Raw genomic sequence first — 25,947 nt, 5'->3', positions numbered from 1 at the left:
TTTGTGTTGGGTGTTAAACTGTGTTATAAATGAAACATGCTGGTCTATTTCATTTTTGTCCTGGCTATCCCCAAAAATCATAGCCATTCTGTCCTTATCCTTGCTTTGTTGTCTGGCCTTCTCAATAACAGATTCACTGTATACCTTAGTGAGTAATTTATTTTTAAAGACTTCTTCTTGATCATAATATACAACAGTGTCCGTACAATTGCGACGGATCCACTGAAACTGGCTGTAAGGAATACTTTTTAGCCACTTGTGATGCTGGTTACTTGAAGACTCAATAAAGCTATTACAGCTAGTCTTTAATGTGATTATTGGTTTTCAATGTGTTACTCTCCATACAGAGGGGGGTATTCTGGTTCACTCCTTCCGGAAAATTCCTTCTTAGATGGACCAAACCATGTGCACTGCAGGTGGGGCAGACGTTACTTGTGCTGAGAGAATTAGATTTGGGTGGGGTTTTACTTCAAAGTGAGATCTATATTGCAGTGTAAAAATAAAGCAGTCAGTTTTTTTCCTGCACAGAAACAAAATAACTCACCCAGATCTAATTCTCTCTGCACATTTTACATCTGCCCCTCCTGCAGTGCCCATGGTTTTATCCATCTAAGAAGGAATTTGTCAGAAAGAGTGAACCAGAATAACCCCCAGAGTGAAGTCAAGAAAGTTGACCATAACTTTACTCACATCAAAAGTATTATTAAGTATTATCCCCAATATATTCGCATTGAGGTAGTTACAAAAAGTTTTTAAGGACTCTTTTAAGTGTTATCAAGCCGCTATAATCTGGCCTGTTGCTCTAATAATATTTTCAGTGTTACTTGACTGTTGAATTAAAATAAACATATTTACATATTTTTTTGACATGATGAAAGTGGTTATAATGTCATTATTCCTAGTGTGTCTACATTACGACCATGTTGACCTCAGTAATGTCATAAAAATGTCAATTAGAATTTCTCCTCCTTTTATTAGTTTGAACATTTCTGCCAATAGATTTGAAACATTTGGAAATCTCTTTATCGCTTCTGAGTTTAATTTTTATTACATACAGTAAGTCAAACAGGTCGATCCTATTACGTGCGGATAATTCGCAAGGGCGAATCATCACAGCACTGGGTACATCTTACGGCGGTAAGAATATGCTTAAAAGTGCTCGCACCTCCGTAGGGGTGCGAGAAATTTTAAGCAAATTGGGCCCTGTGAAGGGTGCGTGTTAGGCTTCATTTGGATGCCGTTTTCAGCGTTAAAACGGCAAGTGTACAATTGGAAGATAAGTATGGAAAGATACCCATTTAGGGTGGCCAATCCCGGGATCGACGGGATCCTGGGATTTGGCCCCAAAATGACCGGGATTTCAATCCCGGGATTGGATTATCCAATCCCGGGCAGCGTCTGGGCACTCGCTCAGATGCTGCCCGGCTGTCTCCGACCCGGCATGCAGCCTGCGCAGCGTGATTAGGTCACAGGTCACGCTGAGCAGGCCGTAGCACTACACCCCCACCGTCGGAACCCGCTCGCCGCCGGACCACCCCCAGCCGCCTGCCTCCTCACCGAAGCCGCCTACCGCCTGCTTCCCAAAAGTAATTGTGTGGCCCCGGCACCTGCTTGCCGCCATGCCACCCACATAATACTCGCCACCTGTCTCCGCATCGCTGCCACCTGCCCTACTCCCCAAAAGCCAGTTAGTGTGGGGGGCACAGGGGCAATTTTCTTTTACGCAGGCCAATCCCGGGAATCCCGGGATTGAGCATTTTTCAATCCCGATTCCCGGGATTGAAAAAATGCCCCGGGATTGGGATCCCTATACCCATTGCATCTGAGGTGATAGAAGAATAAAGTTATTTTGCAAAGAAGAGCAAAGCTATATGCTCTCAAAATGGAGGATATTCCCATAAATGCACCGTCTCCACTGTTTTACCGTATTTAAATAATATAGTCCCACAAAACAAAATATTAAAACACAACTAGATGCATAAAAAGTAGACATCATGGAAAGAGCTTATTGTCTCATTGGTGATGCAGCTTTTTGGGTTAGAATCCTGTTCTGAATCCATGCTCTTTCCTGTAAAACTGGGTGCATGTTCACTGAGAGATTGCCCCTTTGCACGCTTGCCTAAGGAATATATTTGCTAAACAGCAAGTTTTTAAAGCCTGCAGTCTACACAAGGCAACAGCCAAAAAGTATCCTACGTAAAACAACCAATTGTTACTGATTTCAATGTGCTGAACACGAATATGATGATTAAAATTGTTTATTAGATCAAGTTTGGAGATCCTTTGCAATGAACTAAATCTTAGATCAATGCTGTGGTCACGCATAGCAGACATTTTCCCATTTTAAAATATTTGAAAATATGATTTCCTTTTATCAGATCAGACACTTTGGTCTTTGAAGATGCATTTTCTTCATTCTCACTTAGGGCCTTATTCTAGTTCACTTTTTCTGACAATCCTTCTTAGATGGACAAAACCATGTGCACTGCAGGAGGGGCAGATGTTACTTGTGCTGAGAGAATTAGATTTGGGTGGGGGTTTGCTTCAAAGTGTGATCTATATTGCAGTGTAAAAATAAAGTAATCAGTATTTACCCTGCACAGAAACAGAATACCTCAACCAAATCTAATTCTGCATATTTTACATCTGCCCCCCCCTGCAGTGCACATGGTTTTGTCCATCTAAGAAGGATTTTGTCAGAAAAAGTGAACTAGAATAAGGCCCCTAGTTTTTTTCCAGCTAACTGCGGCACCGTTAGTGATGAACACAGTGAACGTTTTCACCAGGATATTTCTAATATGGAAAGAGATATCAGGGGAAATGGAATGCTTTAAAGCTAGCAGACTATTGTTGGACACTTGTCAGAGATGCCCTGAAAATAGTGTACAAGTGACTTTCAAAATGAAAGCGGTGTTAAAAGCAATGATTTGTATTATTATTGATGTTGTGTATGTATATTAAGCTATTTGTTTTGGAAAACAACAAATGTGAATAACTAATAAACGACAACAAATGTTTACATTTCATTGTCATTTTTGTTTTCAGCACCCTAAATTCTATTAATAAACATATGTAATTTTTAGGATTCCAAAAAAAATGTTAACATTTGTTGTCCAGTGTTATCGGCAGCTTCAACTGCTGGTCTATACATAACAACATCAATAAATGCACAACAAGCCTAGTTTAGAGCATAACAGTTTTATGAAAATACCCATGACAAGTATATCCCAGCCTCAGTCCTCAAGGCACATTTAGGGGATCCTGTTAATTGCGAAGGGTGCGAGGTACCGTTGCCTCAACTTCTAAAAGCTGAAAGCGGCACCTGATCTCACACCCTCAATGGGCTGGTTTCAGCCTGAAGTTGCACAAAATGATCAATGTCCTTTGCGGTAGCGAGTACTTTTGTGCATGTTCCGACCGCTGTAAAGTATGGCCTCTGCCACAGGACTCACACAGTGAGATCACCGCATTTACTAGGCTCAAACCAATGCAATCAAGGTTTTTGTAATATCCATGCTCGGCCATAGATGCTTTAATCAAAATAACTGATTTGATACGGATGGATAGTATGCTTTGAGAACCATGGTTGGTATCCTCTGCCTTAATGTCTTCTGTTATCACTAGTCAAATTAATAGTATATGCAGAGTTAAAAGAACACCCTGTAATGAATGAATAATATATTAGGGAAACTTGAAAGGAAACTGTTCTGTACTCTCTTTAAGAGAGATAACCTTTTCAACATGTATCAAGTACAGAGTATCAAGTTCTGTACCAGAGCCAACGTGATCATTTTTCTTATTAGGTATCAAGGAAAAAATAAATTGAATGACAGGCTTATGATGTGACAAAATATGTGCATGCTCCCTGCTACACTTTCAAAACATTATATGAAGGAAAACTGGTTGATTCTGTAGTGCCAATGGTAATTTTGAGCAAACCATTTAAAAAAAAATTGATCAGTTTATCTACAGTAAAAGATTTATTATTAATAAAATAAATGATCACTATATCACTATATGATCTGTAGTCTGTTTTATATGAAACTAGTGGACAAATGTGACTGCACCTGCTACATCAGTTATTAACTATTACAAACAACATTGCTTTACTTTATGATACAGTACTAGCGGCCCACTCTGGATTGCATGGAACCAATCTCTGTATAAGCTATTCTTTTTCTGTCATTTGACAATCGAGATGCTCTTTCTTGGTCAGATAAACAAATTAAATGAGCGTCCTTAGTACTTAGATCTATATCCGCTTGCCATCTTGGATTAATGTATTATAGTATGTATATTTTCATTAAAGAGTTTAAACAGAGATGTGTTGACAAAACAACATACACATTTACTGTGGGCAAGCACCAGTGTATACTCTCACAATGACTTGCTGTGGGTGTGCCCGCAATCATTCCCTCCCCTGTCCTCTGCAGTTTGGCTTTAACCTTTTGACTTACTGGGCAGCTTTTGTTTCTATGACTGGGTTATTCCATATCAAATGAACACTATTTTCTAAAAGTCTACCTCATTATCTCTATTGTCAATTTAATATGGTGTAATACCTGCTGCCGTGTGTCTAAATAAACCCCCATGTCTGCTTATAAATTCACCATTTGTTGTCATAGACCGCAGTTAAATACCCTCTAATCTCATCAAGTGGGATGTTGTCACTGTCTGCTCCAATGAATTTGGTGAAAATCTTCAAAAAGATGTTTGTTGTGGATGCTGAAGTTATGAAAGCATGGCATTTCTGGGTCCCGGCAACTGTTACTGTGCTTTTGAAGTGCATATACAGAAATATTGCTCTTGCAATATCTTCTTCTAGTGTGAAGAAACTAAAGAGTATTTCCGTAATGTTTATCATATGAACATTTCAGGCTTGCTTGGGATGCTAACTGCTTCACTGTGCCACCTTCATCGCAACACTCTTTGCCATGAGCATTTGTGGAAGATGCCACTCTGATTCGATACCAAAATCATCTTTATGAGAGCACAAGTTGGCAAAGAGTTGTTTTGGGGAAAGAGCGCTATATAAATAAAATTATTGTTATTATTATTAAAGGTCGGTTCTCCCTTATCCGTTTATTCTGAAAACCAAAATATTCTGAAAACCGTGGTTTCTCTGAATATTTTGGTGTTTTCTTGTTTTTATTTTTTACCCCCAGCCAATTTTTTTCACACTTACCTTGTCCCCCGATGTGCATGGCAGCCTCCGGGATCCTCTTCAGCGGCATCTCCGTTCCCAGGGGTGCATTGCGCGTATGCACGGGCACGCCGGTGGCAACACCGGTACACCCACACACTTGCACAATGCACCCCTGGGACCAGAGATGCCAGCTGAAGAGGATACTGGAGGCCGACAGGGACACCGTGGACGTTGGGGGACCATCGGGGGACCACCAGGGGACCAGGTAAATATGAATTATTTTTTTCCAAAATCCGAAAAAATCCCTTATCCAAAATGCTTGTGGTCCAGAGCATTTCAAATAAGGTGTACTCAACCTGTATTATTAAATTGTGCTGATAATCCATCGGAGATGTAGAAAATATTTTTGGTGGTTTCTCAACTTGTACTCAAGTTTATAAATTTCCTCTGGAAGCAGTAGACTGTCACTGTGTTGTGTTCCAGACAGTCTGAAAAACAATTGCTAATGCTGGCCATACACTAGACCAACTTTTATCCAACCATCCAACTAGTTGGTTGGAAGGCATAAAAATTGGATACTGATAGGAGCAAATGTAATTTTTTATTCAGTAATTTGCTCCCAAAATCTGGAAACAGACAAAAACTGTAATTCAGACACGGTACTGTAGTTGAATTTGTTTGATTTAACCCTGAGTGGCAACATCCCTGTGAGAGATGCTCAAAATATCCGATAAAAATGCCAACATCACTCATAGAAATTCAAGTAAAAAATGTTGTGTAAAAAAAGATGATACTTCCTATATAAGTTAAATATTACAGGTTCATGATGAATAAAAATGTTTGTTTGGCAACTTTCACACCAACTTTGACAAATTCACTTAGCACTCAAAGGGTTCAACAATTTGACTGAAGTTTTTGTCCATTTTCCTGGGGTTGAGAACAAATTGCTGATTGTAATTTGCTCCCATACAGTTGCATACTTTAAAACATATACATTAAAAAACATAATATTTAGGCAGATCAATGGTAACCATGCAGGGTGAGTGTAAATTGGATATGGCCACAAGAACTCAGTCCAATGGCACTAGTATTTAATGTAGAATTTCAATTACACAGAGTCCTTTTGAGGAAACTGCCAGAGAGCAAGGCAGAGAAACGCGTCAAGGCATTTGTGGACAGATCATTGTACCTGCAGGGTTGGCTAAGAGGTGTTCCCCACCTGGAGCCTCAAGTGTACTCCACAGCACGGACCCCAAAACAGCAGGAGAAGCCGCAGCACCTATCTCGGACTGCAACTTGTAAAACAGCGCTGAGAATTGGGAATTAACTCCCTGAGAGGTGCGGGCGGACAGCTGATATCGGAGACACGGTCTGAGAAGCGAGCACGCACACAGCCGTGCGCTTCATTACTACAGACGGTAACATCAACTCAAGCTCCCGACCGAGGTCTGGTAAGAGCCGGCAGTCTTTTCCTAAAAGCCACACTGTATTGTTACTGTGTCTCCACAGATATACAGTATAGACATACCATCTATAACGTTTACTGTCTGCTGGAGTGTGCAGATTCGTATGCGCATCTTTATCGGTCTAAGGATTAACAACACTAGACACTGAGGTGTCTATGGACTGAGAATTATATTTACACCTTAAAACTGCAACTGACCCTGAAGGGTCCTGTGATAAAAACATCCTGTGGATTACAAATACTATTTACACCTGGAGCAGGACTCTGTGTAATTGAAATTCTACATTAAATACTAGTGCCATTGGACTGAGTTCTTGTGGCCATATCCAATTTACACTCAACCTGCATGGTTACCATTGATCTGCCTAAATATTATGTTTTTTAATGTATATGTTTTAAAGTATGCAATTTTATGATTGTTGAATTTGTATTAATATATATGAATTAATTATTAAATATTGGTACCTATATTGCGCTCTCGGTACTTGTTTCCTATCTGGGCACCCACGATTTTAATCGCGGGCATCGGGGGTAAAATCGGGGCCATCGCGGGCATCGCGGCCGATAAAAAATCGGGTGCGATGTGCCAGACGCGATGCCCGCGATTTTCCCATAGAGAACAATGTTAAATGCCTCAATTTACCCGCGATGACCGCGATTTACCATAGGAAACAATGTTAAATGGATCAATTTCCCCAAATTATCATAGGGAACAATGGGAAATGGGGCAAAAACACCCCTGAACATAAAAATGTCCCCCTAAAAGTAGTTGACGCCACCCCGCTATCAACGTGAACCCGAAGCGTGGCGAGCGCAGCGAGCTCGCGAGGGGCGGCGGTACGCGTCCTCCGACCTTTTCATGCCCTACTATCCACTAGGGCGTGGAGTGAGAATAGAATAGTGTGGCGAGCGCAGCGAGCCACCGAGCCCGAAGCGTGGCGAGCGCAGCGCGCCCCGCGAGGGGACGCGGATACCTTCACAGTTATACGCGTCCCCTCGCGGGCTTCCCAGGTGTCCATGGCGACGCGGCCACCTGGGAAGCCCGCGAAGGGACGCGTTTACCTGTGAAGGTGTCCGCGTCCCCTCGCGGGGCTCGCTGCGCTCGCCACGCTTCGGGCTCGGTGGCTCGCTGCGCTCGCCACACTATTCTATTCTCACTCCACGCCCTAGTGGATAGTAGGGCATGAAAAGGTCGGAGGACGCGTACCGCTCGCCACGCTTCGGGGTGGGGTGGCGTTAAAAATTTGGGGGGACATTTAAGGGTTAATTGTGCCTATTTGGGCTCTGTAGCCCATTTAACATTGATTCCTATGGCCACATCGGGTCCATTGAGGCATTTAACAGTAAAATCGCGTCGGTCGGGCCATTTAACATTGATTCCTATGGGAAATCGGGTGCATTGCGTCGCGGGCATCGTGGGTACATTTATGGCCGGCCGCGACGCGACCGACGCGATTTCCATGTTTAACATGGGTTTCAATGGGAAATCGGGGGCATCGTGTCGGTCGCGTCGCGGCCAGACATAAATGTACCCGCGATCACCACGACGGGCGCCCAGATAGGAAACAAGTACCGCGCTCTCTTATTATCTTTTTTGGTAATTTAGAGTTGTTTTGTTCTTTGGGGTACACAGAAGTCCCCAATTGAGAGCTGCAAAAACACTTATTGGAGTGTCAAATATTTAGACCAATTATTCTGTAGTAACAGAACTGTTTGCGCCCGATTTTTTTACCACTTCTTTGCATACTTTGGAGTGTGGGTGGACTGTGTGTCTAAATACATCACACAGGTGCACTAAACACATCCACGGTTTTGCCACTAAGTGATCAAATCCATTTGTATTGCTCCCATACAGTAGCAGATGTTCAGTCCAACCAACAAACTAGTTGTATGAAAGTTGGTCTAGTGTATTGACTAGTTGGTTAGATACTAAGGGCCATTTTCTGGTTCACCCTTAGAGGCAAATTCCTTCTCAAATGGACAAAACCATGTGCAGATATAACATGCAGATATAACATGTGCAGACAGAGTTTGTTTCTGTGCACGGAAAATACTGACTGATTTATTTCTACACTGCAATATACTGTAGATCTCACTTTGAAGAAAAACTCCACCCAAATCTAACTCTCTCTGCACATGTTATATCTGCCCCACCTGGGGCGCATATGGTTTGTCCATTTGAGAAGGAATTTACCTCTAAGAGTGAACCAGAATAAGGCCCTAAGTTTTGTTTCTCCCTTGTAATACCCCACAAATTGGAAAATTGTAGCTTGGGCGCTGGTCCAGTGATAGCTCTGGCCCTCATTCTGCATGACAAGAGTAACTGTGAATTCAGAAGCTTTTAGATTTTCTTTAAATAATTTTATGAATGAACTCATGTTTTGATGTTAATGTTTGTACTGTTTTAACAACCCAAAAACATGCAACTGGGCAAGACCATGCTGCACTGCAGGTGTAATGTGCAGATACATTTTGATTTGGGTGGGTTATATCCCACAAATGCTGGACAGATTTCAGTTTGAACACACTCTACTGAAATCTAGATCTCTCTGCACATGTTACATATTCCCCACCTGCAGCGCAAAATGATTTGCTTTTTTGCTTTACTTGCAAAAATGAACCAGGCTCTATGTACAGAGGGTTTGTTTAGAGGTTTACAAAAAAGTTCTGAACAGGCCTAGATAGTTTTCATTATTTTAACAAACCGTCCAAAGTGGTACCTTTTATAGCAGATGATCCCATCGTGACCCCAAAATAAAGCGTTGGCAGTTAATAAACACCAGTTTGAACAAGTTTTGAAAAGTTGGCTTTTGAGAGTAAATGCATTTATACTAATTTCTATTTGAATTTGCATGTAATGTTGAGTGGAGATATTCTCCAAAGTGGAGACTAATGAGTTTAAAGATGCAGGGCAGATATGTGGGGGTGCTGTATGGATGGGGCAGGTATATAGGAGTGCTGTATAGATAGGATAATTATTGGGTGTGCTGTATGGTTGGCACAGGTACATGGGGGTGCTGAATGGATGGGACAGGTGTTTCCATGATTATAGGTTTGAGTTACAGGTGTTTTATAAAGAATTTCTTTAAATTGCTTCATATTACACGGAAATCAACTCACAGGAATTTCTATGCACCTTAAATTTAACTAAAGCATTTAGTTTAACAAAAAACCCCAGTTATTATTCTATCATTTTTTGAACAGCTAATAGGAAATACACAAATCAGCCTTTTGAAATGTTTTTCTTATGGGCACTGATAGACATGTATACAGTTATCGATTTATTATCTGATCTGAATTATAAGTATTTTAGGGTACAAGTGTTTTTCCTATTTTTGCATAGCACGATAAAAAAATCTTGAGGTCAGTTGAATTTGCACCTTAATGTATAAAATAGAAACATTTGATGAACTCTTCTTAATTGGATTTTGAACACTAATGAATGTTACCCATTGCTATGCTGCCAAGGACTGTCCCTGCAGGGATATAGTCAGTGATCAGAATAGGCCTGTATAGGGCAGAATACCCTACTGCCACTACTCCTACTCTGTCAGTTATAATCACTTACAGAACATGTTTCATACTGCCACTGGTTAGTTTCCACTCCAGTCACTGTATATTGCGCTTGATTCTGAATTAGCTGTTGAGTACAATACAAATATAATGCAATGCAGCAGGAGATGACTGTAACATACAGTATAGTCACCACTTCCATGCATCTGGGAGATCTGAGTGCTCTGCCTGAGTATGCAGCATCAAATCACTATTGCCACCATCTTTTGCGTCTTACCATGGTATTAATATGACCAATCTGTGTAATCTGAAGCTGACTCAGTCTGGTCATCGGATCCGGTCAGCCTTGTCCATGAAGTTTGCGTCTGACACAACAGACCCTGGGCCAAACATGCCCCTGTTTTGTAAAATGGACCCCATCGTTGCCCCGAGTTTACTCTCCAAATGATGTGGCTCATTGGGTCTGCAAGTGATATCACTGGACCCTTTCTGCATGTGCAGACCCCAAACAATTGGATTTGGACACAAATCTGAATTGGGCCTATAGTCTCCTCAGCTGTTCTGTGGCTCTATTTTTTATTATCTTCTGACTCATAATAACATTTGGTAAAGTGGGATAGAATACAGAGCAATGCATGCCGACATTAAAACAAAATTCAGGTGCAAGTACTGAAACCACTCAGATACAGAATAATGATGCAGTGGGGCTCATAACCAGGCATGAGCAATGACTTAAAAAAAGGGTAATGCTGCTCCTCACCTCTATGAGGGAAATTCAAATGTTTCCCCATTTGGGTGCTCATGGCCGCCGATGCTGACATTTTGATCGGCTGGGAACATTGATGGCTTAATATCCAAAGCAAAAAGGGAAATTGCCAACCTCACAAAAGTTCACTAAATAAACATCAAGTCACCCTAATTGAATACAGAAACCAAGACAGATACAATTACAATTTGTTGTATAAACATAATTGCAAGTCAATCAATAGGTATTAACCACTGTGGTTTTCCTTGGCTCCCACAGTGAGGAACTGAGGATCAGTAGGTTGTGTAAAACTAGACCAGGGCTTTCAAACTCATGGCCCTCCAGCTGTTGTGGAACTGTATGTCCCAGCCACAGTTTTAGCAATCCATTATATAAAATCTGTGGTAGGGCATGCTGGGATGTGTAGTTTCACAACAGCTGGAGGGCCATGAGTTTGACTCCACTGCACTAGACAAGCCATACAGCAGCCGATATTGGCGCGGCCATGGGAATTGATCATACACACTTAACAATATTGGTACATTACATCGTTCAGTGACATTACTGGTACCTTATGAACATGCAGGTCAATGGCTACATAGCGAAAACTTACCTGACTGTCGTGGTGTTAGTCATGGGGTTCAGCCTGTGACTTTCCACCTTGTGTCTGTCAGGCTGTGTCCGGGGGCAGACCCAATGCTGACACACTGGCAGGGCTGCTGTGTCTAAAGAAACTGATCGTGATCATAAGGAAACTGCCAGAGCTTCTTGTTGGACAATCAGCTCTTTGTACCATAAACTAGGTCGCACCTCTGTGCTTTGTTGCTGCTCTTTCCTGATATACTGTACAGCAGTAGAGATACAAATGGTATGGTAAGTGTAGTACTTATGCTGTTTAAAATATGGGGTGAAATGTAATAGGATGAGAGATTCAAAAAATGAGTGATTTGGTAAGAAATCTCCAGTTTTTTTAAAGTGGCAATCATTTACACAGCAAAACCAGTGTGATTTTGCAGTGTAAATGATTGCCACTTTAAAAAAACTGGAGATTTCTTACCAAATCTCTCACTTTCTGAATCTCTCATCCTATTACATTTCACCCCTGGCTTTTTAACTGTATGAATAAATTATTAATTCCTTTTACATATATTGTATGTTTGCTGGCCTTTTTAGCTCTTTTTGGGGGATGCAGTTCTAATTGCGGCGGTCAGGATTACAGCTGCCGGAATCCCGACATACATTACTATGCTGACACCAGCAGTCTGACAGCTGGCTTTCAGAATGTAAGTATGCCAGAGTGGACTAGGGTTAGGCTAGTGGTGGTTCATTAGAGGCTCTAAGTAGGGCCCTAAGGCCCCATGCTCTATTCTGACTTGGCCTATTTTCATCCGATTCTGATTCAGATCGGGCCAAGAAATCTGGTGAGAAGGGGTCAAATTGCAGGTTTTTGGCATCTGATCCAATGGGTGTTCCCGTGCTCATCAGGTCCGAGCTGCAGCACATAGGATAAATTTGAATTGGAGTCATCAGCGGCAAATCCCAGGTGCTTTTTAGCACCTGCAATGTACCGCATTTGATTCCCTTGAACTCTCCCAGCAACTCCCTGGGATCCCTTTTACATGTGATAAATCACATGTAAAAATGGCACATCAAGTGCCAAATGGGGCGTTAGCAATGCTGGTGAGCTGCTGGGAGGAGTTCCAGGTAAATCAATTCCAATTGCCCTTCAGACAAGTTGGATTAGTTTATGTGAATGGTTTATATATAAAACTCAGATATTGTCATATTTATTGGTTTTGTAATGAGTTGTTTGCTATGCAGTTAGGTGTTTACCGTGTATCCGTTTACTCATATAAACATTTTATATTGGTATCCAAGAAACAAAGACTATCATTAATACATATTATGTAATTCACACATGCACTGGCTAGGTCTATTAGACAATGATGTATTATTATCACATCATATTATCCAAGCATTTCCTATTCATATTAAAGAGCAGATGTCCAACAAATGTAACTTGCTATAAATGTAATGGTTTTTAGAGTACTCTAGCTGTGTGTGTGATTTCCCTAGGGCAACAGCGAGCGAGAAAATACTCTTATATATACAACATGGCTGGTGTTGTCTGCTATTTGTTTTAATTAGTGGTTGTAAACAGCTTCTTTTCATTTTAACTTGTTAAATGTATAACTTCTAGCATGTCAATATTTCACAGATTATAGTTGGCAGGGATGTGTCTTGTGGCTTCCATCCAGGTAAACACTCTTTTACAAAGCTTCTGGTAGTATTTATATAGCTTGTTTTTTTTATACCAATCTCTATTGTGCTTAGAGATTCAGTTTCACATAAACACATGCTATTAAATACAAGGCACGTCACCCACAATTCAACACAAATAGAATTAAGAGGGCAGCACAATTGAAATAATAGAATCAGGCTAAGCATTTCCAGCTCCATGTTTTTTTAAACAACCAAATGGTCTCAAAACTTGTTACAACCCCGTCAATAGAGTACATGTGCAACATTGCTGGGATCCCTTTGTTGTTATGAAAATATTTTACAACTCAATTTTAAGAACCGGTATTATTACCAGGACTGGTGTATGTAGGGTGACCAACTCACACATATTAATTACGCAGGTTCTGTGGCAGTTTAAAACCAGGTGAAAAGGAGTCTTGAGGTGTGGCAGTTTAAAACAAGATAAAAAGCCAGCCACAGAACCTGTGTAATTAATATGTGTCCCGGATTAAAGGGATGAGTTGGTCACCCTAGGTGTATGTACTGTATAGCCATAGTGCACTGTATCAGATTCAACATTAACAAGATTCATTATTTTGTCTGTGCTAAGTTTTTTGTTCTTTTGATTTGTACAAATAAGTCAACATTTTTAGTAAAATAATACATTTAAATCCTTTCTGCTTTTCATTCCAGGGTGAGTTACTTAACCCGTGTCGCTGTGATGGATCTGTGAGATACACACATCAGCTCTGCTTATTAAAGTGGATCAGTGAGAGAGGCTCATGGACCTGCGAACTGTGCTGCTATAGATATCATGTCATAGCAATTAAAATGAAGAAACCATGTCAGGTATGGTGCATTTACACATTGCCATATACAGTCCTATTTAGGAAAAATCCACACACGGTGCGATTCCTGCATAGGATTTTAACTTTTTAGTTCAAATTGCACCGTATCTATTTAACCCTGCTATGTGAAATGGGCGGGCAGCTGACATCTGGTGACGTCAGCTGCCCACCTGTGTCAGGGTGCCATAAGCATGGAAACACCCAGCATTTGCATGGGAACGCCCAGCGTTTGCATTAAACCGTCCATAAAAAGCTGCGTGTTCCCATGGGCGCGACCTGTACCCATCACCCCAAGTCCCCCAAGTCGCTGCGTTTGTTCGCACATGCGCATAAATGTTAAAACCAGAATGACATCTAAAATATATGTAAACACTCAAGATTACACTAGTCTCAACAGATCAGAGGCTAGAGTACAAAATATACGGCTAATACTTTCATAATGGATAGTGGGACTAATTCCGGTTAGAGGTCATGTAGACCATTCAAAACACACAATATATTAAAGGTCTGATGTGACTGGACACGTGGCAGGATACAAGAGAAAAAGTAGCCAAATTGACAGAAAAGGAGAAATGTTGATTTGCAAAAGCGAAAAACCAAGAGAGTGTGATTGCGAAGGCCAGCATTGGATGCTTCTCCATGTGTTTAAGTCCTAACTGTAAACAGCAATGAGGTATAGTAAAAGGCACTGGATTTTGATGTTAAAATCATTTGTTCGCTGATCTGTGCAGACTTCTCTCCACACGCTATGCAGGGGGACGTCTGTTTGAAAAGCGTTTTTTTAGTAAACTTCCATATTGTAATTTTTTTTCTATTTAATATACAAAATGGTTCGCTAGAGTATTGATTTCTATTTTTCGATTTGTCCATGTTTTGCAGTTCAGATCCTGATTTTACATCTGTGTCTGCCTTTAGTAATTCTCCGAGGTTGAAAAAAGAGCAAATACATTTAGTATGCTAACTCGGGCAAACACGGTTCTTAGTAAATTTTGCTCCAACAGTCTAAGCTTTAGTAATAGCCATGCTTGAGCACAGATGGCATAAATTAAAATAACGAGCACTAATTAAGTTATTTGTGCTCAAATATGGCTATAACTAAAATGTGGGCCGTAAGGGGTAATTTCCTAACATTCACATTCAGTCTAGATTGCATTTTCAGCCAAAAAATACATAGCAGTAATTTACTAAATACAAAACATGTCAGAGTTTGTCAAATACATATTAAAATCAGAGTAGAACACACATGAACAAATAAATAGACCATCGGCCAAACCCAGCGGGACCTTCTATAAACTTTACTTTAATTTGGTGTGTCCTGTGATTATTGTAGTACAGTATTTGTTTTACAGGTTGGGCTACAGGTGCCAGTGAGCCCTCTAATGCTTCGTATGCTGATACTTGTGTTTCTCCAAGTTCAGTGATTGAACTCAGCAGTGCTGCCCGGCTGTAAACAGTGGCAATCCCGAGAATTTTCCGGGCTTGCCAGACTGGGCACTGAGGCACAGCCCGGAAAATTCTCAGGATTGCCACTGAAGGGGTTAATACCTCATGTTTTTAATTGGGGAATCCTAAATTGGAACAGAGGGAAGTATGTTAAAATATAGTAGTGTTCCCGCTAGGCTGATTTAGCGGGGCGCTGCTAGAGGGGCAGGGCGCATTTTGCCCTTTAAAAATCGGGCAGGGCGCAGCGCCGCTAAAACAGCCTAGCGGGAACACTACTATATTTTAACATACTTCCCTCTGTTCCAATTTAGGATTCCCCAATTAAAAAACATGAGGTATTAACCCCTTCAGTGGCAATCCAGAGAATTTTCCGGGCTGTGCCGCAGCGCCCAGTCTGGCAAGCCCGGAAAATTCTCGGGATTGCCACTGTTTACAGCCGGGCAGCACTGCTGAGTTCAATCACTGAACTCAGGCAGCTTCGCGCTGCCCGGCTCCCTCCCCTCTGCAGCGCCGTCTCCTCCCTCCTCCTCCCCCCTCCCCTCCGGGTTCTGTATTGAAGGGACGCGGCGCGGGGGGCGCAGGTCTGGGCAGCCGCTGATTGACAGTGCAGCGGCGCTGCCTGGACCCAGGGAGCAAGTGGTGTTTTTTTTTAAGGGAGCGCTCCCCAGAAAAAACTCACCCAGTGCGAAGCGCTCCCCCCAAAAAACCCCACCACTGAAGGGGTTAATCCATACCCTAGTATAAAACATTATTGAGAACAGATTGGAGGGTTATACAGATGGGGCAGGCCTCTTCCTTGCTGGCGAATCGCCAGAACGTCAGCGCTGGCGATCCGCCAGCAGCCTGCCTCACCATCTGACTGAGACGCGCGTGCGTCTCACGCGCACGCGCGTCTCAATCTCCGGCGACTGGAACCCTGTCCGTCTCCGCCTCAGGGAGACGGACAGGGTTAGGGGGGGTGCAGACAGGCGGCGGGGACCCCGAGTGACCACCGACAAGCCGGCAGTGACCTGGGGGAGTGGCTGGAAGCGCCATCGGAAGGGGACGCGCGCGCCTCTCGTGCGCGCGTGTCCCCTTCTCGCTATGCAGATGTCGCTGGCGGGGGATGGCGGCTGGCATCGCCATCCCTTGCCAAGATGGGACCTGCCCCATCTGTACATATGCTTTTATGAATATTTACTAATAAAGTATATCAAAACTTTTTAACCCATAAATCCACAGGGAGGAAGGAGTGCATCTTTATAAAATGGTTTTCTTTTCTTTCCTGTTTTTTTTTACTTACTACTCTAAACCAATCGATGGCACCCATCATAGGCTGTTTGATAATATAATCACACAACCTCTCACTATGTGGGTTATTTTGGTTCACTCTTTCTGACAAATTCCTTAGATGGACAAAACCATGTGCACTGCAGGGGGGCAGATGCAACATGTGCAGAGAGAATTAGATTTGGGTGAGTTATTTTGTTTCTGTGCAGGGAAAATACTGACTGCTTTATTTTTACACTGCAATATAGATCTCACTTTGAAGTAAAACCCCGCTCAAATCTAATTCTCTCTGCACATCAAGTAACATCTGCCCCACCTGCAGTGCACATGGTTTTGTCCATCTAAGAAGGAATTTGTCAGAAAGAGTGAACCAAAATAACCCCCTAAATCCTCCCATATACTGTAATTGCAACATAAATACAATTTCCTGGTGTGGGAATATTCACTTGTCCTGTGTCCATAGGTATGCTGTGTTCAACCATTAACAAAATAAGAATTAAACATTCTGTTTAGCGCTATGTAGTGGTTGAGGAATTTGTATCCCTAATTTCCTCTTTCAAATCCCCTTTAGGGGAGCACACAGAGGATACACAAGGATACAGAAGAGATAGGCACAATCCCCACCCTTCACAAAACACAACTGACAACAATAACGGCCTCCTTTTTTATTTAACCCTTTGTGATTGTATTGATTTTTTTAATCTTGTCATATATCTATTTTCTTTGTCATTTCTCCTGGTAATGTAGTCAGTAGTGAGTCCTCATTGTATCTCAGAAACTATAGGGAGGATAGGGACTTGTTGCATGCTAAACTATCCTTGACCTATTATTTTGCTGTTCATGTCATATGAACCTATTTATAATGGGGTGCATGGATCCATGTGTACTTTTGACTTTCATAGCTAAGGCAGTTGTTACCAAACTTTGGGGTATCTTTATTATCGGCGATCAGGGGAATATGCGCTATCCCTGTGTGTTATGGCAGGGGATAGCGCTTCCCCTGATGCATGACACCCACGATGCAGGTACTATATCGGCGCTGCTACAGGGGAGAAAGCTTAGCACATTTACTAATGGAGCAGATGTATTAAGCCTTAAAAAGAGATAAATGCGAGGGTAAATAAAGAGAGATAAACGTCCAGCCAATCAGCTCCTGACTGCCATGTTACAGGCTGTGTTTGAAAAAAGTCAGTCGAGGAGCTGATTGGCTGGACATTTATCTCTCCTTATCACCCTTGCATTTATCTCTTGTTAAGGCTTAATTCATCTGCCCCATTGTGTGCTGTGGCACCCTTTGCAGTCCTGGAGAAATTGCAGGGGTGCCTAGGATTATTGGACCATAACTAATTCAAATTATTTATGACCAATGTAATAAACAAATTATGGACAAACAAAAGTGAATCCTGTCTGTTACCACATAACTGACATTAAGAATGAGATATAAACACAATTTTATTTAATTCATATTTTTTTCTGATTTTCATCAATGAGAAACATTTGCTCTAGGGGTGCCCTGAAATAAATTCTGATATTCTGGTGTCCCGTGATTCAAAGAGTTTGGGAAACACTGGGCCTAGGAATAGTCTGGAGAGGGGTCTGTCATATCTGGTGTCCATAGCTCTTTTTCTGATTAAACTTATTGTAGACTGTGTCTTGCATTTCTAAAGATGGCAGTTGTCTTTTGGTGTAATATACAAAACTTATTTCACATAACCATTAGGAGCATATGTAATAGCGTTCAAGTTTGTGGGAGATGCCGGCAATCATTTACAAGGCAAAATCATGCTTTGCAAATGATTGCCGGCATACCGGTGAACTTATACGCTATTACATATGCCTCATAGTCTTGTCCTCTTTGTAAAGTAGTTACATTGAGTGTTAGCTGGGTAAGTTTCACATTACCATGTCTCTCAGTAAGAATTTAATTAAGGGATTGTATTGTGGTCCCCTATTAAAAACAAAGCCTATGATAAGACGTGTGGCCATGGTAGCCATGTTTCAGGTGTGTGTTGTCCAGTTGTATGTTGTCCCATTTCATCTTTCTACTATCCCACTGTTTGTGGATGGTAGCATGTTGCTGTCTTTTTATTCCATATCTACATATAAATCTTAGGTGATGAAGCTATAAAATGAGACAGAGTTAGAGTTGTGAGGGAAAAAACAGCTTATATTGGGGCAGATGTATGAGATGGCCATAAAGTTTTTTTAAATAATGGGTCCCGCTTCTCCTGCATAATGTGGAGAAGTGGGCACCCGTTATTGGCAAATGTATTCACCCCCCCCCCCCAGTCAATAAGGAGAGCCGTTATGCCCAGCATTAACGGCTCACCCAGTAATGGGCATGAGCGAGATCTCGCGTTTTTCGCAAGATCTCTAGCGTAGCCCGGAGCCAGCAGCAGGCCTAGTATTTTCCCTGCAGTGGGGCATAAGACAACGCTAGCCCTGAGCTGGCCCCGGCTGCTAAACACTGGGGGGGGGGATTGCAAGGGACAGCTGTCACTAGCACACGTTAGGTGCGCTAGTAATACATTATGGAAAACGTAATCCCCCCCAGTTAACTAGCGTTAAGTGCATTTCTGCACTTAACCCTGGTCAATACATTATCCCTAAATGCATTTACATTGCACATGAGTTGGTTCATGAGCAAATTTTTTTCTGTTTTTGCTTTGCACTCTACTCGTAATCAGCCATTGTGATTATAAAATAATCTTATATTATCGGTACTTGCTGACCCTTTGGGTTTGTTATTTTGTTATCATTAATAACTATGCTTGTTATACTTTATGCTTGCTTATGAGATATACAGTATTTTATTAAAAGTGAATGTCTTACCTTCACTGCAGATTTTTATAATGAAATCTCCTAATTTACAAATTTCCATTCAGTATCTTCACAGTCATTGCGGCTTATATTTTACTTATAGAGGCATTGTTTTGGACATTGTAGTGTTGCTTTCATGAACATTTTCTGCAAGTCACATTTGTGTTCTGCAAACTGTTCATCTTTCCAAATATTGGGGGTTATTCTAGTCCATTCTTTCTGACAAAATCCTTCTTAGATGGACAAAACCATGTGCACTGCGGGTGGGGCAGATGTAACTTGTGCAGAGAGAATTAGATTTGGGTGGGGTTTTTCTTCAAAGTGAGATCTATATTGAAGTGTAAAATCATGCAGTCAGTATTTTCCCTGCACAGAAACAAAATAACTCACCCAAATCTAATTCTCTCTGCACATGTTACATCTGCCCCCCTGCAGTGCACATGGTTTTGTCCATCTAAGAAGGATTTTGTCAGAAAGAATGAACTAGAATAAACCCCATTGTCTGGAATACATTGATTCAAATGTAATTATAATTGTGTCCTAACATAATATACATCATTCTTCCTCAATCAAATTTGGGTTTGTTTGAGAGGATATGTTGTGATTCATATGTTGTCTGGATTTTGCACTTTTAAATTCTATGTCAGTGCCCATTCGTGTGTCTCTGAAACACTGCCATCTGTTGGCTGTGAGTGAAACTACATCTCTCTTTCTCTCACATGCACAAACACAGAGGCAATCACAAGGTAGCAGACTAGCTTTCGAAGCATTTGCTTTGAGCGGGCTTACTATTGGATTCAAATGCGCCTATGTTATATATATATTTTGTGACAAGTTTTGACATTAAAAAGAGGTGAACTGCCACTGCTTATATTTTCTAAATGGTAATGAAGGTGTCAGATCAGCAAAGTAAATGAATAGTACCATATGGTTAGAATACTACAACATATTGCATATGCGTTGCATAGTTACATGATAAGTGTCACGCTAGGGGTACTTTGTGGATCTGTCTGAGGCCTGGAGGTTGGGTGTGCGGCTTGAAGGAGACTTGAGAATAGCAGGTTTGATATAACTCTTTATTGTAGCACCAACATGAGAAGGCAAGACCATAAATGAAACTGTAGATCAGAAAGCCCAGTGGAATACCTGGGTAACAACTGAGAGTCCAGAATGATGGGATTGATCCCAGAGTCTCTGTTAGCTTACTGGGGAAACAATGACTGACTGTGGGAGCAGACGGCAATGGGCAGTAGGAGACGGAAGTCAGCGACCTCCGATGACTGGCAGTAGACGCGGGTGCCGACAGCAGGGTGGAACCGCGTCAGCGGGCTGAAGGACTGACAGCAGGTGCAGATGCAGACAGCAGGATGGAGAAGCGTCAGCGGGCACAGAGGGCTGGCAGTAGATGCAAATGCATACAGCAGGCTGGTGAGGCGTCAGCAGGCACAGAAGACTGGCAGTAGGTGCGGATGCAGACAGCAAGATGGTGAGGCGTCAGCAGGCACGGAAGACTGGCAGTAGGTGCGGAGGCAGACGGCAGGATGGTGAGACGTCAGCAGGCACGGAAGACTGGCAGTAGGTGCGGAGGCAGACAGCAGGATGGTGAGGCGTCCGCAGGCACGGAAGACTGGCAGTAGGTGCAACTGGACCACAGGCAGACGTGATGGTGTGTCAACAGACACGCAGGACTGACGACAGGTGCAGCGGACCGACAGCGGGAGTGGAGATGTGGCACGCAGGGCTGGCAGCAGGTGCAATTGGTTGACAGCAGGAGTGGAGATGCGTCAACAGGCACGCAGGGCTGGCAGCAGGTGCAGCGGGTCGACAGCAGGAGTGAAGATGTGTCAACAGACACGCAGGGCTGGCAGCAGGTGCAGCTGATCGACAGCAGGAGTGGAGATGTGTCAACAGACACGCGGGGCTGGCAGCAGGTGCAGCTGGTCGACAGCAGGAGTGGAGATGTGTCAACAGACACGCAGAGCTGGCAGCAGGTGCAGCTGGTCGACAGCAGGAGTGGATATGTGTCAACAGGCACGCGGGGCTGGCAGCAGGTGCAGCTGGTCGACAGCAGGAGTGGAGATGTGTCAACAGACACGCAGAGCTGGCAGCAGGTGCAGCTGGTCGACAGCAGGAGTGGAGATGTGTCAACAGACACGCAGGGCTTGAGAGACTGTAGCAAACCTGAAAGGGCTGGAGGCAGAATGCAATTTGCAAAGTCCAGGAAACAGGTGTGACGCTGTAAGGGCTGGGAGCAGAATGCAAATGCAGGTATCCAGGTATCAGGTGTTGAACTGCAGGTAACGAAGACAGGGATCAGGGATATCACAGGGCAAGGACAGGAGCACAGGCTGAAGCTTCCTCCACAGGGAATGACAACAAAGCACTGGCGCTTGTATGCCCCAGAGGGCTCTGCTTTATCCCCCAGGGCAGATCTTGATTGGAGGAGTTGAACTGGAGCTCTGAACCATTGGCTGGCTACTACAACATGGCGGCGCCCTGGACTGAGGACAAACAACCTTGACTAGTTCTCATGCTGGACGCGTGTGCCGCAGGCCCCAGAAGGATGGTCGCGGCCGGAAGATCTAGACGCCGCGCTCCCCGCCCTGCACCCAGACGGATGGCCCGCAGGCCCCGCCGCCGGAGATGAACAGGTGAGCGGCGCGTCCTAACCGCGGCCGTGACAATAAGCAGCATACTCTATTTGTCCTTCTTCATTAGTTCCGAAATTAAGTAATCACATGCAGAGCTTTATTTTCTGTGTAGGTAGTTTCATGCATTATCAAGCTTGGCATAAACTTTTCAGATTAAATAATCAATCTGCTGCAGTCATGAATAAACAAATCCATGTACATTTATTTTGTTTTGGGGATAATCTGCCACCTGTCTTTTCCTGTCTATTGCAGAGCACAGAAGATTAATACAATGTGCATATTGGATTTAAAGCAAGTTAGCAAACTTCCTATACAAAATATATATATAGCTGTAAGCAAAGGGTGCATATGTACAATATAGTATGTGGTGCTGTATTCTCTGGGGGGCCTGTGGGCAACAGCCTACAGTATATTGTAGTGCCATCTTCTGGGAACTGTATTTTTGTTAAAAAGTTTTTTTTTTAACATGAAGGTGTTTAGGTATTAAATGGGTTTTAGATATACCTTTATACTGCTGGATACAATTGGAAGGTGTATGAAAGAACAAATACTTTTTAAATAGAATTTACAGTTTGATTTTAACATTAAAATAAGTAACTGCATAAGTAAATAGAAACCACTAATTAAATATTTGGGTACTTATGTAATAGCACGGCGCCCGTTACGTAGTTAGCGTAACATCCCTGTCAGAATCACCATAGTGTTCGCGCAGCCAGCGTAGTTAGTGTAGTCAGTCAGAAGTAGCGTAGTGTTCCCGCGGCTGCTTAGCAAAGTCAGCGTCCCTGTCAGAAGTAGCATAGTATTTCTGCGGCCAGCGTAGTCAGCATTCCTGTCAGATTCAGCGTAGTGTTCCCGCGGCCAGCGTAGTCAGTCAGCATTACGCAGTTACCGTAGTCAGTCAGAGGTGAAGTGACTGCATTATTTCTGACACTGTTAATTAGGAATGGCTGCAGAACCTCTCAGCATGTTTAACCTGCCGCAGACAGAGGAGGAGTCGGTGGCTTTTTTTCAGCAGCACCATTTGCCTAACCGCGGCCGTGACAGCACCCCCCCCTTTTGAAGTGGACTCTGGACACTTCCATGGTTTTCTTGGATATTGTTGATGAAACTTACGGACCAAAGTGGGAGCATCGACGCGAGCAGCATCCACCCAGGATCGTTCCTCTGGACCGAAGCCTTTCCAGTCTACCAGATACTGGACTTGCCCTGAACGAACTTTAGAGTCCACAATTTTTTTAATTTCAAAAGCAACATCATGATGAGCTTGAGGCTGAGGAGATTTGGGTACTTTATTCTGGAATCGATTTAATATCAATGGTCTTAATAAAGAGATGTGGAATGTATTAGAAATTTTCAGAGAACGTGGCAACTGTAATTTATAAGCCAACGGAGAGATCACAGTAATTACTGTATATGGCCCAATGAATCGAGGTGCAAACTTCATAGACGGAACTTTGAGTCTAATATTTTTGGTGGAGAGCCAAACTCTGTCTCCTACCTTGAGTTTCGGGGCTGCCCGTCTGTGCCGATCAGAGAATTTCTTGTAACGTTGGGAGGCTTTCTCTAACGAAGCATGAACATTCCTCCAGATGCTTGAGAAAAACCGGACAGACGAGTTAACTGCTGGTATGTCAAAAACAGGAAGATTTTGGAATTCTGGAACACGTGGGTTACGGCCATATACAATGAAGAAGGGAGTCTTTTCGGTGGAGGAATGATAAGTGTTGTTATGTGCAAATTCGGCCCAAGGCAGAAGCTCCTTCCAATTGTCTTGCGAGGTGGACAGATACAGACGTAAAAAGGCCTCCAAATCTTGATTTACTCTTTCTGTTTGGCCATTGGATTGCGGATGATAAGATGAGGAAAAGTTCAGCTTTACCTGTAACGCACTACACAACGCTCTCCAAAACTTTGATACAAATTGTACCCCTCTGTCAGATACAATTTCTCTCGGAAGACCATGTAGACGGAATATTTCAGCTATAAATATTTGAGCCAATTTAGGAGCAGACGGAAGGCCTTTTAGTGGGACAAAATGTGCCATCTTGGAGAAACGGTCGATGACGACCCAGATCGTGTTGAACCCTTGTGACAGAGGCAGATCGGTGACAAAGTCCATCGATATGTGTGACCAGGGTGACTCAGGTATGGATAATGGTTGAAGAAGGCCAGCTGGTGCTTGACGAGAAGATTTGTGACGAGAACACTGGGTACAGGAAGCTATGAAGTCAGTGACATCTTTCCTCATGGACGGCCATCAGTATGCTCTTTTAATGAATTCTAAAGTTTTCTTTATACCGCAGTGACCAGAAAAACGAGAGGAGTGTGCCCACTGTAGCAAAGATGATCTGAGTCCAGTGTCAACAAAAGTCTTTCCTCTAGGAATGGATACCACAGTAGTCTTGGCAAACACTGTGGGGCTTAAAACTGGGCTTATGGTACGATCTTCTGTGGAGGACGTGAAAGATCTGGAGAGTGCGTCCGCTTTGCCATTTTGAGACCCAGGACGGAAAGATAACACAAACTCGAATCTCGTAAAGAATAAGGCCCATCGGGCTAATCTGGGGTTCAGACACTGGGCGTTCTGTAAATATAACAAATTTTTGTGGTCCCTGATAACGGATATAGGAAACTTAGCCCCCTCCAACAGGTACCGCCATTCTTCAAAGGCCAATTTAATGGCTAGTAATTCTTGTTCACCAATGGGGTAGTTCATCTCGGCTGGCAAAAACTTCCTGGAGAAGAACCCACATGGGTGTAGGTGGCCGTCCTCAGACTTCTGTGAAAGTACAGCTCCAACCCCAACAGAAGAGGCATCTACCTCCAGGATAAACGGGCGAGAACAATCAGGCTGCAGAAGAATTGGAGCTGAAGTAAATACACTTTTTAGTTGTTGAAATGCTGCCACCGCTTCGGGAGACCACTTGGCAGGATTGGCTCCTTTGTGAGTCAACGCTGTGATGGGACAAATGATGGAAGAAAAATTTTTGATGAATTTCCTATAATAATTGGAAAAGCCAATGAAGCGTTGAACCGCCTTTAGGGTATGAGGTTGTGGCCAATCAAGGACTGCTTGCACTTTAGAAGGATCCATGCTTAACCCGGTACCTGAAATGATGTAACCCAGAAAAGGAACTGAAGATTTCTCAAATTCACATTTCTCCAATTTACAGTATAGCTGGTTGGATCGTAGTCGCTGTAACACTTCCTTCACGTGCTGACGGTGTTCCGGAATATTCTGAGAAAAAATAAGAATGTCATCGAGATAAACAACCACGGAATAATACAGTAAATCACGAAATAATTCATTCATGAATTCTTGGAATACTGCTGGAGCATTGCTGAGACCAAACGGCATAACAAGGTACTCGTAGTGACCGTCTCTAGTATTAAAAGCTGTCTTCCACTCATCGCCTGCTCGGATACGGATAAGGTTATAGGCTCCTCTGAGATCCAATTTAGTGAAGACTTTAGCCCCTTTGATTCGGTCAAACAACTCAGTCACCAAGGGTAACGGGTACTTATTTTTGATTGTAATGTTATTCAGTCCCCTATAATCAATACAGGGCCTCAGACCTCCATCTTTCTTTTTAACGAAAAAGAATCCGGCTCCTGCTGGAGACGTGGAAGGCCGGATGAAGCCTTTTAATAAGTTCTCTTTAATATACTGGGACATGGCTTCCGTCTCTGGCAGAGAGAGTGGATAGGTTCGGCCCTTTGGAGGCATTTTACCTGGAATAAGGTCGATGGGACAATCCCAGCGCCGATGCGGAGGTAATTTGTCGGCTGAACCTTTACAGAAGACG

The 25,947-nt window shown here is 42.8% G+C and overlaps 1 protein-coding gene across 1 annotated transcript in view; it reads left to right on the top strand.

Annotated features, from left to right (window-relative positions):
* MARCHF11 (membrane associated ring-CH-type finger 11) overlaps positions 1–25,947 on the top strand; it is a 63,883-nt gene that overhangs the window by 13,775 nt on the left and 24,161 nt on the right. The window contains exon 3 of the mRNA XM_083188103.1: positions 13,804–13,959. Within this exon, the coding sequence (XP_083044229.1) occupies positions 13,804–13,959 (156 nt within the window). The remainder of the gene's footprint in view (positions 1–13,803; positions 13,960–25,947) is intronic.

The sequence above is a fragment of the Crinia signifera genome, chromosome 5 (genome assembly GCF_055691185.1).
Source record: "Crinia signifera chromosome 5, ASM5569118v1, whole genome shotgun sequence".
NCBI lineage: Eukaryota > Metazoa > Chordata > Amphibia > Anura > Myobatrachidae > Crinia > Crinia signifera.
This window is presented reverse-complemented; position numbering and strand designations above follow the sequence as displayed.